We start from the raw sequence: 13739 nt of genomic DNA, 5'->3' as shown, positions 1-13739 counted from the left end.
TCTGTCTGTGTCTGTTTCCAGGTGAGCAGCGACTGCATGCTACATTTCTGGGCAGCAGCGATGATGGCAACAATTCGGACTGCTACGATGCCAGACAATCGCCACCAAAGGCCATCGTTGATTCCAGTCCCCTGCAGCCAGCCATGGACAAGAACAAAGAATGTGAGTTGACGCCCCCTAAATTCTCTGAATGTTCGGAATGTTCTGAATGCTCTGAATGGAAAAGAAGCATTATTTTTTGGGCCCTAGATCATAGTCCACGCCCACGCCAAAAGAACCATCTTGTGGCGGCTGTTTGGCATTTGTCATCTTGTTTTGGTTAGTCATAAATGCTGCTACATCCTCCACATCATCATCATCATCATCAGCAGCAGCAGCATCACCGTCTAGAGAGCGTTTTCCCGCATTTACAAGTTTTAATGAAGCTGTCACAGGCGCAACAGGCAGACACTTGGGGCACGGCACAGCAAAGCAGCGGGAACCCATTCATAGACTGAAAAATTTTCTCTATTTTGTCAACAGTTTTTCCTCGGCCTGGCCTACATATTTTCGGTGGCATTTCTCGAGTGAAGAGAAATATTCTTATTAATTTTGAATGGCCAAAAAAATGACAGCCGTCGGGCCATTGGATCTGTCTGTCTGTCTGTGGGGATGGGGCTGAGGATTGTTGTTTGGGGATGCATACTCGCTAATAGCTCTGACAGCTCGTGTCGCCTGCACCACTTGCATGGCATTTTTATACCCGACACTCAAAATGAGTATAGGGGTGTATTAGATTTGTGGTAAAAAGTATATTTCCGACCTTATGAAGTATATATATTCTTGATCAGCATCAATAGCCCAGTCGATTAAGCCAGAGAATGACAAAATCTACCAGATTGCCGAATCTGGATCAGATCGGATCAATTTTATAACTAAAAGGAAAGCGCCCGACGACACGTTCTGACTGATTTTGTGTCTCTCTTGCACGAACCCTTTGTCGAACGCGTCGTCTGGCGGAGGAGAGCCATACTGACTATGTATCGGGTATAAATGTAGAGTTGCGGTCGCCGCAGCCACTCACAACGTTCCCCTTCGTTGTTTTTGCGTTTTTTTTTGTTTTTTTTGTGGATCTAACCGGAAAGGCCAACGAAAAACGAAAGAAGTTCAATTACGCCGCCTGACCCTGACAAATAAGTACGAAATTCGTATTTATTTGGCAAATTTTCAGGCCGAAATGGGAGAATGGGGCAGGCAAAATGTTTCCGGCAGGCGCCCAAAAAGTTATCTAACAATAAACTGCATATTTAGACGCAACCACCAGCTAGAACCTGCCACTGCCTCTCAGTCCCGTTGGGTGTAAACATTTGCCAAAGAATTTATTATAAACACATGGCCGACACACACATTCAATGATGGGGCGTCGACGGCCGTGGTGGTGTCGGTGTCGGTGTCGGTCGGTGCTGCTGCAAAATTTTTTGACAAATAAACACGGTACACGCGACCCCAGGAGGCACTAGAGGGGGGGTGGTGGTGGTGGTGGTGGGCGGAGGCTACTGATTCAGGAGCCACATTTGCACTGCCCGTGTGTGGCACAGTGGTTGTGGCTAGAGCATATCCATTGTGCAGCCCTGAGGCTCCTTTTTGACTGGCACGATGCAATGGAAATGGCAAGAAGGTTACATTGTATCAAAGCAAGACATTTTCATGTGAATATTTGCTTGATTTTCTTTGAAAGTTCTTTGGAAAACTATTTAGTTTCTTAAGGAACTCCTTAATTTTTTTTTTTCAATTTACTCTCCAATTTAGCCTACTGTCTCTGGGTCCCTGGCTGCCATTTCATTCATTTTCTCTAGCACTGATGCTGGGCAAAAGACGCCATCGTTCGATCACGTAATCGATGTTATAATACAATATATATAGAAATATATATCTCTGTGAGGCTCTCTACCAACTCGACCCATTCTCTCTTTATCTGATTTTCTCTCACATTCAAGAATTGTTTACCTGACCTTCGCCTTTCGGTCAGCACTGTGGTGGGTTGGGGGGCGGGCACTGCTGCCTAACCGCAAAAATACGAACAAACAAAAAAAGAAAATTGTTGTGTCGGTGGAAAAAGTCTACACAATTTGATTACGCCGTACGCATAAAAACTTTTATGCGTTTAATTTGGAATTTATGCTATTGTTTTTACCAATCGGTCGGTCGGTCGGTCGAAGTATCTAAGATTTAGACGCCACAGCAGCAACAAAATTCGCGCATAATTAATTCCCCAAGGAGGACGACTGTGTCGTCATCGAGATATGGTTGTGTGCGTGTGTGAGTTACATGGCCAAAACATTTTCGCGAAGGGTATGAAAAGATTCGGGTAACCTTAGATTTGGTGTTTTTTTTTGCGTCATTTTTTGTGTGGCACACTTCAATCGTAAAATCGGGCGTCCCCCGTTCAGTCAACAGCTGCGCCCCCTGTCTGTGTCTTTGTCTTCCCTGCTTTTCCGTCTGTCTGAGACAATTATGCGCCTTGGCAGCTCGCTTAACTTTTGTTATACCCGGTACTCAAAACAAGGGGGAACGTTGTGAGTTGCTGCTGCGACCGCAGCTCTACATTTATACCCGAAACATAGTCATAGCATGGCTACATTGAGCGATAACGAGTGCGTGCGAGAGAGACAGAAAATGTGTCTGAACATGTCGTCGGGCGCTGCATAGCCACTGTAAATTGAATTGAAATTTTTAAACATACTTGTGCAGGTTTGATATCACAGGAGTGTGGATACCAAATTTGGTTCCTCTAGCTCTTATAGTCTCTGAGATCTACGCGTTCCGACCATTAAACGTGTGTGTTCGAGAAAGACAGCGAGAAAGAATGAAATTGTTTTCATCATTCTGGCTATAATAATAATACGATCTGGCTCAGATTCTGCAGTCTAGAAGATATAGTCATTCTCAACGATTCAACGATCTCAACCCGATACTCAAAATTAGTATAGGGGTATATTAGATTTGTGGTGAAAGTGGATGTGTGTAACGTCCATAATGAAGCGTTTCCGACCCCATGAAGTACATACATATTCTTGATCAGCATCAATAGCCTCCATTTCGAAGATATGAGAAAAATAAACACACACATTCGTAGAGAATGACCATATCTACCAGATTACCGAATCTGGCTGCGGCTACGCAGTGGCCGACGACACGTTCTGACTGATTTTTTTTTCTCTCTCGCACGCCCTCTTTGTAGTTCAATGTTAGCGCCGGCTGCCGGAGGAGAGCCTTACTGACTATGTATCGGGTATAAATGTAGAGTTGCGGTCGCAACAGCGACTTCCCCACAACGTTCCTCCTCGTTTTTTGTATGATGATTTCCGACAAAGAGACTAAATTACTTTAATAACGTCATCGTCACTTTGATGTCGACTTTGTTGGGGCGTCAAATGTTTCGGTTTTTTTTAGGTGTCGTCTGTTGCTTGAGACAGTAAAATTTGCCTGAAATGAATTTCCAACCCATTTACTTGGGATTCTGCTGAGAAAATATGGCCCTTACGAGTACGCGAAGAAACCGCAGACCAGGGTCCCGGTCTGGAAATGTAATTTGACCCTAAACCGCAGACGGAAAACCACAATGCAGGGCGCTACCATCGACCTACCACCTACCATATTCCATGTTCTTTATATTTGTTGTTGCTTCTTTGGGGTTTTGGGTTTTGTTTGTGTTTTCATTTCATTTTATTTATTTATTTATTATTCGCCAACGGAATCAAAAAAAAATCCTTAACTGGCTAGGCTAACTTATTTCTATCTTAACAAATAACAAAAAATAACATTAATAAATTAATTATGTAACAGAAAGAAATCCACAAGCAACCGTCTGACGGCTCCCTTCCCCTGGCAAAAATCAAAGCGCATCCCAGCTGGCAGCGCATTGTGCTGCCGAAGCGCCCTACAGATGGGCTCATGAAAGCCATAATTGGTCCGGTGGAGATCAACTGCAAAGGGTGCATGGGTCCTGAGGCTCCTGGCGGGCGTAGTGAAGCTAATCCTACTAAGTAGGTCAGGGCAATCGATATTACCCACTAAAAGGTCATAAATAAATATTTGAGCCGCAATGGTCCTACGATCCTCGAGAGAGGAGAGATGCACGAGGCGACATCTGCACTCATAGGACGGCATCGGAATGGAAAATGGCAGAGGCTGGAGTGCAAATTTCAGAAACTTTCTTTGCAGTCTCTCGATGCGCGAAATTTGAACGACCCCGGTGGGATTCCAGACCATGAAAGCGTACTCAAGGCGCGAGCGCACAAGGAATGCGTACAGACTTAGCCTCCTATATGGGTCCCTGAATTGGGATGAATTGCGCTTAACAAAGCCGAACATTGCATAGGCTTTTGGCAATATTAAATTCATATGCCCTGCAAACAGAAATCTAGAGTCAAATAAGACCCCGAGGTCAAGTATCTCCGTCTGCTTTAAGAGAGGATGGCCATCTATTGAATATGAGGCCAGCACATTGAAGACACGCTTGCTAAAAGAAACAAAGTAACATTTACTAATGTTGAGTGGGAGCGAATTAATTCTGCACCAACGAGCAACTCTATCCAGGTCGCGCTGCAGAAGGATACTGTCGCCTAAGGTTTTGACAGATCGGAAGATTTTAAGATCTTCAGCAAACAGCAGATGCTCAGAAGCCTGAAGGCTGAGACATATGTCGTTAATAAAAATTAAGAACAGAAGTGGACCAAGTGCACTTCCCTGTGGAAGGCCGGAAGTAGCCAAGAATGGGTCCGAAGGCTTTCCACTTATCAATTCGACATACTCTCGCCGCTCAAGATACGACCTAAACCAACTGAGCAGGCAGGAATGAATCCCTAACCGATGCAGCTTGGCTATTAAAGCACAGTGGGAGACTTTGTCAAAGGCTTTAGCAAAGTCAGTATACACAACATCTACTTGAGAGTGCATTTCAAAGACACGAGTGCAGAAATTACTGAAAGCAATGAGATTAGTGGTTGTTGATCTACCCGGCATAAAACCATGCTGATTTGGGCTAATGTACGATTTCATGAGGAAGGTGATCTTTCTGGCAATGATTCGCTCTAGCAGTTTTGAAACATTGCTGAGTTTGGCAATTGGTCTATAATTGGAAATGAGATTTTTGGTACCTCTCTTAAAAATTTGCGTAATCGTGGCAGCTTTCCACTTACCAATAAACTGACCCGTTAACAGCGAATTTGTGAATAGAATTTTGAGAGGTTCACAGAACGCTACAACACAGTTGCTTCTCAAGGAAGGCAGAAATGCCATCACAGTCGGGTTTATTAGTTTTTATTATTTTGCACCTTCTATCTTCAATTTCTGGCTGCTCTGGATTAATCCCTGCGCCTAGATCTTTGCTTTATCCTTAATTCGCATTATGTCGCTTTAACTATATGACTCGTTGGCCATTTTGTGAAACATTTTGATAGGTACAGCCTTGAATGATAATTGAAGATAATTTTATTTCGGACAACAGGCTGTATGCGAAATCTGCCAAAGCCTGGACCAGAATTACATTAACGAAATGCAACAGCAGCCAGTTTAAAGCTGATTGTTCATCAGCCCGGGACGAATGTCCTATTAGCTGATTAATTTTGATACTGTTTTCGTTCATAATATAAATTGGATCTTAAGTGAAATCCGTTCACCCAAAATCAATACGATTTTCTTTCGGTTTTGGCAGTGTCTCGTCTCATCGACTGAAGCGCCAAGTTAATTGACATCAATCTGTCATTTAGCCAGGCCGAAAAACAGCGAAAATCTAATCAGACTATTACGTATACGCCCCGGGGACCCAGACCTTGGGGCCTCTTTTTTCTTGCGGCCTGTCTCCCGCATAACACGCACAAACTTTCTACTCTATTTCTCTCTCTGAAAAGTTCCATGGCAAATATATATGTATATGTATTTATGTATATATGTATGTATGTGTACGGCTCTCTTCATACCATCATCGCCCGCACATAAAGATAATAAAAAGTTTTCCTTTTTTCAGTCCGCGCCTTTGTTTTTTTTTGTCCCATTTGTAGCTGCCTTTTATGTGTTGTCGTGGGCTCGACATTTATTGCGTGCGCCTTGCGCATTATCGTTGTGAAAATTTTAGAATGGAGAAAAAAGCGGAAATTTTTTTTGTTCATCTGGCATTGTTCTGCGTTAATTTATGTTTGATTTATGCTTGTATGTGCGTGTGTGTGTCTTCAACTTGTTGAATGTTCCATATGTATGTACATACATGCTATAAATTGTATCTTTGTATATTTTTTGCAGCGCTCAAAGTGAAGCTCATGGTGCGACGACCCCACTCGCAGCTGGTCGAACAGGGCATCATACCATGTAAGTACTACACGGGCTTTGGGGTGTAGGGGCGGGGAATCTCCCTATAGCTAGTCCACAGATCGATACAATCCCCATTAACCCCACTTATTTGGCTCAAAGCATCTGCTTTCGGCCAAAAAGGATATGCAAATATATTTCAGTTGAATGGCATTCAAATTTATGAACAGCCTCAAAATAAAACCAAAAGAAAAGAAAAAAGTAAAACAAAAAATTTCAACAGAATGAAGGAAAAATAAAAAGTGAGAACCCTACATGACCCTGCTCTGCCCTGAAGAGGAATCCAGCAAAAATACTAAAATTTACAAACTAATTCAAAGCTCTCGAACGCCAAACAAAAGTGAAAGTACATTTTAATTTGAATAATAGATTTCCCACAGAATAAAAAGAATAAGAAAATCCATGGCCTAACTTCTCAGCATTCAAATGGGGGAAAGGAATAATTTAAACAGAGACCAACGAAAATTAGAGTTTTTTTATTTAGTTAGTCAAAAAATGCATTAAAGATATCCTTATTATTGGGCCGATAATCAAAACAAGCTCTCTCTCTCTCTCTCTCTCTCTCTGTGTATGTAACCATAGAAACCATTCTGCTGCTTCACATATTGCCATTGTGACACGTCAAAAAGCGAATTACTTCATTACTCCAGTCAACTGTGTGGGTACACGATGAAATTATACATTCAGATAGGCTCCTGTTTTCACTTACTTTTGCGGAAGCAAAACGACGACACAAAGTGCGCGAGTTGAGAATATCAAGAAATCTTAGATGCACCCCTGTGTATTTAACATGTTTGACAAACTATGAGTAACAGCATGTGTATTGAAAATTGCTAATGGTCAAAAAATGAATTTATTGCACATACATTTTGAATTAAATGTGGCGGGAAGCAGCTGTCCTTACCCAGACATTCTGTTACGTGCATGCTACGAGCACATTTGTGCTTTTGTGCAAAATACACTGAGAATTTAGTAGGATCCGACTCATATGTACAATGTTCTTAAAAGTAGTCCTTTTCTGCGTATCAAACCTAGGCAAGCTTCCTATTTTAGAGCTTTAGAACCTATTGATAAAAGACCGATCCTATTCCTTGGAATTTTTCTGCTTCCCAGGAAGAGGTGTTTAAGCTCTTCGGTCACTCCGTTTCCTTGTTTTTCCAGCAAAATAGATTACTTAATTGAGGTCAAGGCCCTTCAGCCTTTATATTTCTGGGCATTGATTTATTTATTTAATTAAAATTTCGTTTATCCTTTATCTTTTCCAAAAAAAAAAACACAAAAAAAAAACAGCTTTGAAAACCTCGCCCGCCATCCACGAACAATGCAAGCAACTAGAGCGAGCCAAGACCAGCGATTTGCTGAAGGCCAAGATCCAGCAGCGGCCCAATCGCGAGGATCTGGAGCGGCGTCACATACTCGAGGAGGATGAGTGCCACATCGATCCGAGTCTGGCGGAGAAGCAACGCATGCTCAAGAAGGCACGCCTCGCCGACCAGCTCAACTCGCAGATCCAGCATCGTCCGGGGCCCCTCGAGCTGATCAAGAAGAACATCCTGCACACGGAGAAACCCATCGAGAAGATCGTGAAGGAGGGCCTCGTCTCGTTCAAGGCCACCAGCGAGGGTCTGCTCACGAGGCCACAGCATCCACACAGCTATGTGACCTTTGATGAGGATTCGCTCAGCTCCGAGAGCGACACTAGACAGACGCCGCCTCGTCTCGATGAGGCCATGGTCGTCACGCCTATGGTGGCAGCGGGAGCAGGCGTAGCACCCTCACCGCCCACGGATGTGCTGCAGGCGGCAGCTGCCTCTGCTGGGATTGTGACAGTGGCCCTGACAATGCACACGGCCAGTAGTGGAGGCCAGTTGGTGGTCAGCTCGCCGCAGATCATCCAGCAGCAACAGCAGGAACCACAGCTGAAGAAAATGGTGCTACCTGCATCAGTGCCACCGCCACCGCCTCCGCCACCACCGCTGCCGATGGCCAGCATCGTAAGGGTCAAGGCGGAGACGGCCAATCTGTTCGAGGAGCTGTGCCAGAGCGTGGCCGGACCCACGGCCAGCCCGGGAGGCGTTAACCAGTTCCTGCCCATGCCCATGCTTGCGTCGCCCTGCTCCCTGGCCTCCAGCAGCACCTCCACCCTGAGTCCGCTGTCATCCATTGCCTCACCGCCACCGCCAGCGATCACCCGGCTGCATCTGCAGCCCGTTTCCGTGAAGTCTGATGCCCCCGGCAAGGACAAGAATCGAAAAAAGTCCAAGTCCAAGCCGGTGTCTAAGGCGCGTACCATTAAATTCCACGAGTACAAAGGTCCCCCGAGTGCCGCCGGCCAGAAGATGGATCAGACGCAGCCGGAGGAGACCTCCTACCAGCTGATGTTGGAGCAGCAGAACTGCCTGCTCAAGTTTCTGGAGAACCTTAACAAAAATCAGTCCATACTGCCCTCGTCCAATACAGCAGCAGCAGCCCCGGCAGCATCAGCGTCCACCCCGGCTCCGCCCCTGACGCCCAGTAGCAACAACAACAGCATAACGGTGACGACCAAAACAGTGCCGGCTTTAGCCTCCTCCCAAACGGCACCGATTCCAGCTCCGATCAGCCTACCTAACACCATATCCATCACGAGCAGTGTGGGCGGAGCTCCACTGAACTTTGGGGATGCTGCCATGCTAACCACGTCCACGACCACGGCAGCGGCCACGCCCACACCTCCGATGCTATCATTGATAGCCACACCACACCACCACCACCATCAGCAACAGCAACAGCAACCAGTAGTTGCTGCAACATCTGTGGTGCTGCCTACAGTGCTGCTGCAGCATCCACCGCCACTTCCATCTCCTGCGCTGTCCGTGAGCTCCTCCATACCGCCCAGTCCGGTCACCAGCTACGCAGAGTCAAACGCTACCACCAGCAGCGCCTGCATCACGGACATTACGCGGCTGGAGAAGATGAAGGTCTCCGACCTAAAGCAGCATCTGAAGCGCCGCAATCTCCCAGTGTCTGGACCGAAGCCGCATCTGATTGAGCGACTAAAGCCTTACCTGCCACTGGAGCCCCTGGAAAGCAATGCCGCAGCCACTCCGGCCGCCAACACAACGGAGGTGATCACCATCAGCGATGCGATGGAAACCAGCAATCCTCCACCACCCGCAACCATACTGGTGTCGTCCGAAGCCAGCACGGAGCACGAGCAGATGGACGTGGTGCAGCAGCAGCAACAGATGGACACTACACACTCCATGGCGATCCTGCCACAGCAGCCACAGACTGCCACGATTATCCTGACCAACGAAGAGCTGCTCCGAGAGCAGCAGCGAAAAATCGACGAGCTGCAGCGTCAACTGCAGCGCTCGCAGCTGGAACTGCAGCAGATACGCCAGCGGCAGCAGCAACAGAATCAGACGGTGGTGAATGCCCTGCCGCCTCAGCAGATCACCCTGATCACAACTACCGCATCGAATGGCGGGCCACAACAGACGCTTACGATGCTGCCACAGCAGCAGCACGTGGAGAAGAGCATCATACCGACCAAGCTGACAATGAAGGCAGCAGCGGGGGCATCCAAGATCAATGGAGTCCATCAGCAGGCCCAGGGAGTAGCAAAGAAGTCGTCGCACGCCAACAGCAGCAACATTGCCACGAATCCCAGCCAGCCGCCGCCAATTAGCCAGAAGATGGTGGTAAAGCAGCAGCTGGAGGCCAAAATACAGAAGCAAAAGGCAGCGGCTGCAGCAGCTGCACAGCAGCAGCAACAGCAGGCACTGCAACAGCAGCAGCAGCAGGTGCAACAGCAACAGCAGCAACAACAGGTGCAACAGCAGGTGCGCCTGCTCACGCAAAAGACACAAACTGTACTCATTCCATTCAACAACACCAGCAACCAGAACAACAACAACAATCAACCAAACGCTCCACCCAAGAATCAGGCCAAGAAATCCCATGTTGCTGCCACTGTGCAACCAACAACCACAACGACTGCAACAATCCTGCAGGCAAGCAAACCGCCGACAGCAGGAGTAGTAGCAGGAGGAGGAGCAGCCGCAACGCCACACCACAACAATGAGTTTCTGCTGTGGAACGAGGGGAATCAGACCATCTTCCTTGTGGGACTCGATGATCAGCACATGACGGCTCATACACTGGGAAATATCAGCCTCACGACCACGACTACCACAGCAGCAGCAGTAACAGGAGCTGCTGCAGCGCCCGCCAAGAAGCTGCTGAATGGGCACCAACGCACCAACTCCCTGCCCAGCATTGTCTTTCCCATCGAAGCCAAGTCCTTTATCACGCAGCTGCAGCATTCACACTTCCAGCAGCAACAGCAACAGCAACATCCCCATCAGCAACTCATCCAACTGGACATCAAACCGTCAACAGCACCGCCACCGCAGTATGAGGAGGCCACCAAGCAGCTAGCTGCCAGCAAGGCAGCGGCTCTGAACGGTCTGGTGCCGCTTGTCAAGATCAAGGAGGAGCCTTTGCACTCGCCAGCACCGCCGTTGACGTTGCCAGGGCCCGTTCCAGCTCCGCTGAGTAACCAAGTGAAGCGCAAATCGGCGGGCATCAAGTCCGAACAGGTCAGCGATGTCCTGGACATTCTCATCAAGCAGGGAGAGCTGCCCGAGAGTGCGGCCCTCGATCCGACCACGCCACTAACGCCCCTTCCCGAGCTGCCCATGTTCAACGGTGCCGCCACTCCGAACACAGCTGCGGGAGGAGCCAGCATCGTGCCAGTGGTGCCTAAGCTGGAGGCTCCGGCGACGCCGCAGTCGGCTTTGGCCACGGTGGACATAGCTATGGACACCAATGACTCGCACGTAAGCTTCGGCAGTGGCCAGCACACGCAGCACGGCTTCGTCGAGAATATCGACATGGGATCGCCCCTGCAGCCGGACACGACGGCCATCGACGCCGAGAGCGTGGCCAAGACGCTGGACATCTTTCTGGAGCAGCACCATGCAACACCCCCGCCCAGCACGCCGCCAAAGAGCAGCCACAGCGGCAGCGAGAAGCCCAACAGTCCGGACGCTAAGCTGAATCACTTTGATGAGTACGAGCTGCTGGAGCTGATGTCGCAGCAGCTGGAGATGGACATGGGCGACGACTCGAACACTTACTGCACCCCCAAGCCCCAAGGTAACAACAACAGCCTGCGGCGCGATCTCAATCCCAGCCTCCAGCCGTGTATCAACGAGCTGCTTGAAGCCAGCAGCCCGGACAGCGTACTCCTGAACAACAATCCGTGTGCCGATGTGGACTTCGATGCGGATAGCTTTGTGGCACAGCTCAGTCAGCATGTGACGGGCAACGGGAACAGTCCCCATGGCCACTGCAATGGGACTGTGGACTCAAGCTCCTCGTCGAACAGTCACTTCAATGGCACGCCCATGGACTGCGATGACTTTGAGAGCACACTCAATTCCTTTATGCAAGCCGTCACACAACCTGAGGCGGGATCACACGGTGGACAGTACTCAACGACGACCATCATGGCCAATGGCGTGGGCGGAGGAGGAGAAGTAGAAAACGGTGTCTTGGGCGACTCTGGCGGTGGGGCTGTGGATGCCTTTAATGCCAGCGGCGATATCTTTGATCTGTTCAACATGGATGACTACAAGATGAACTGGGCAGCCGGCGATTTCACTGTTTGATGCAACATTTAATAGAGCTACGTGGCGCATGTGCAGAACTTTCATTACCTCATCCCACAAGTTTCGTCGTTCCGTGTCAAACACAAACACAATCCAGCGTGGTGCTCTCTTTTCTCAAAAAATATATAATTCCTGAAGAACATACACCCAAAACACGAAACACAAAACAACAACAACACCAACACACACAAAATCCTATTTATTTTCTAAATGCATTTAAAACATTTGAACGTCAGTTGAAATTTCGAAACTTTACTATTTCCAACAAAAACTACAAAAACAAACACAAAGCCAAGCAAAATTGCCGGGGAGTGACACTCCACAAAAAAAAAAAAAAACAAAAATAACACCATACTTTCGCACCCTTTCCTTAAGAAGCAACAAATACAAGAAAGAAAGAAAAAAAAACAACCATTTAGAAAAGATTAAAAACTTTTAATAAAACGTAAGTGAAAACCATACAAAATACAAAACAAAAAAAGGAAAAAATTAATGATATTCTAAAGATTGATAAAGAAGAAAGAAAAAGTACATGTTTCTAATGAAGGTCATTCCAATCTGAAAATAATGCGAGTAAAAATCTAACCAACTAAAAAACAAAAAAAATGAAAGCTATAGACACAGAGAGAGCGAGAATGGAATGCGAATGGCAGAGCGGAAGATGAAAAAGCATGAATGAGAGAGAGCGAGGATGCAGGAAATGGCCAAAAGAAAACCCGAAAACCCAAACCATAAAAAAGAAAAGAAGCAAAAAAAAAAACAGATCATATAAGATTACATGAGAACTACCACCCCCGCCCCCCAAGTGAAAACACATTCAGTAATTTTGTTTTAAGTTATATTTAAAATGAAATGAATTAAATTATTCAAGGCTTTGGGCAAGGCTTCATTTTAGTTGAAAGCGTAAAATGAAATAATAAATTTGATAAGTATTTCCTGCAAGGAAAGAACAAGCCTTTAAAAATGTAGTCGAAACAACCAACAAAAACCAATCTAAATTTAAATTTAAAAATAACTTTGTAAAGCCTTTAAAGCCAATTAGCCAATACATATACATATATATCTTTTTTTTGCATTCAGCAAATTCCGTTACTTAAATAAATTCTAATGCAAATTTCTTAAAACGTAAACTTAAGGAAAATATTTCTTAGGGTTTCAATCCTAAAAGCGGCGTGTACTTAACGCACACTTCTAGCAGTTTTTAAGGAAGTTCGGAATGTAATTGTAACCCCCCTCCGCCCGATAAAACCACACACCCCTTTCGGCTAAGTGTATTTTGTAAATCTAAATGTATATTTAAATAAAGGGCATGCCAAGCATTCGGACATATATTTGAGTGTTGTGCTCAATAAAATAAATTACAATACAAAAATATGACTTAAGCAATGGACACATTTAAAGAAAGAAACGAGTGTCAACACACACACACACAATTCAACAATTAAAAATTGCTAAAATGAAAACCACAAACCCCGTATTCGTATAAGTATATTTTATTTTATACATATATATATATATAGGCAAACACATATATCGTACGTCTACGTTTAGCTCTAGTTTCTAGTCTCCGGGCATCCACACATACACACCCCCACAAAATGCCACTTCTCATTCACCAACCACTCGACACTTGTTCAAATCTGCAATAATCCACTCTAATTACTCGATTCATATTTGAATACTTAAACCATATGCTAAAGTACTCATATCCGTACTATATTCAATTAATAATTA

The 13739-nt window shown here is 46.1% G+C and overlaps 1 protein-coding gene across 1 annotated transcript in view; it reads left to right on the top strand.

Moving 5' to 3' along the window:
* The window catches only part of LOC108152088 (histone-lysine N-methyltransferase 2D), a 55481-nt gene extending 42145 nt beyond the window's left edge, over positions 1-13336 (top strand). The window contains exons 3-5 of the mRNA XM_033386380.1: positions 22-162; positions 6280-6345; positions 7636-13336. Coding sequence (XP_033242271.1) covers positions 22-162; positions 6280-6345; positions 7636-12005 — 4577 coding nt within the window. The 3' untranslated portion in view covers positions 12006-13336. The remainder of the gene's footprint in view (positions 1-21; positions 163-6279; positions 6346-7635) is intronic.
* Positions 13337-13739: the final 403 nt, after the last annotated feature.

Source organism: Drosophila miranda, chromosome XR, assembly GCF_003369915.1.
Source record: "Drosophila miranda strain MSH22 chromosome XR, D.miranda_PacBio2.1, whole genome shotgun sequence".
Taxonomy (NCBI): Eukaryota; Metazoa; Arthropoda; class Insecta; order Diptera; family Drosophilidae; genus Drosophila; species Drosophila miranda.
The sequence above is the reverse complement of the archived record's forward strand: the minus strand, read 5'-3'. Positions and strand labels throughout refer to the sequence as shown.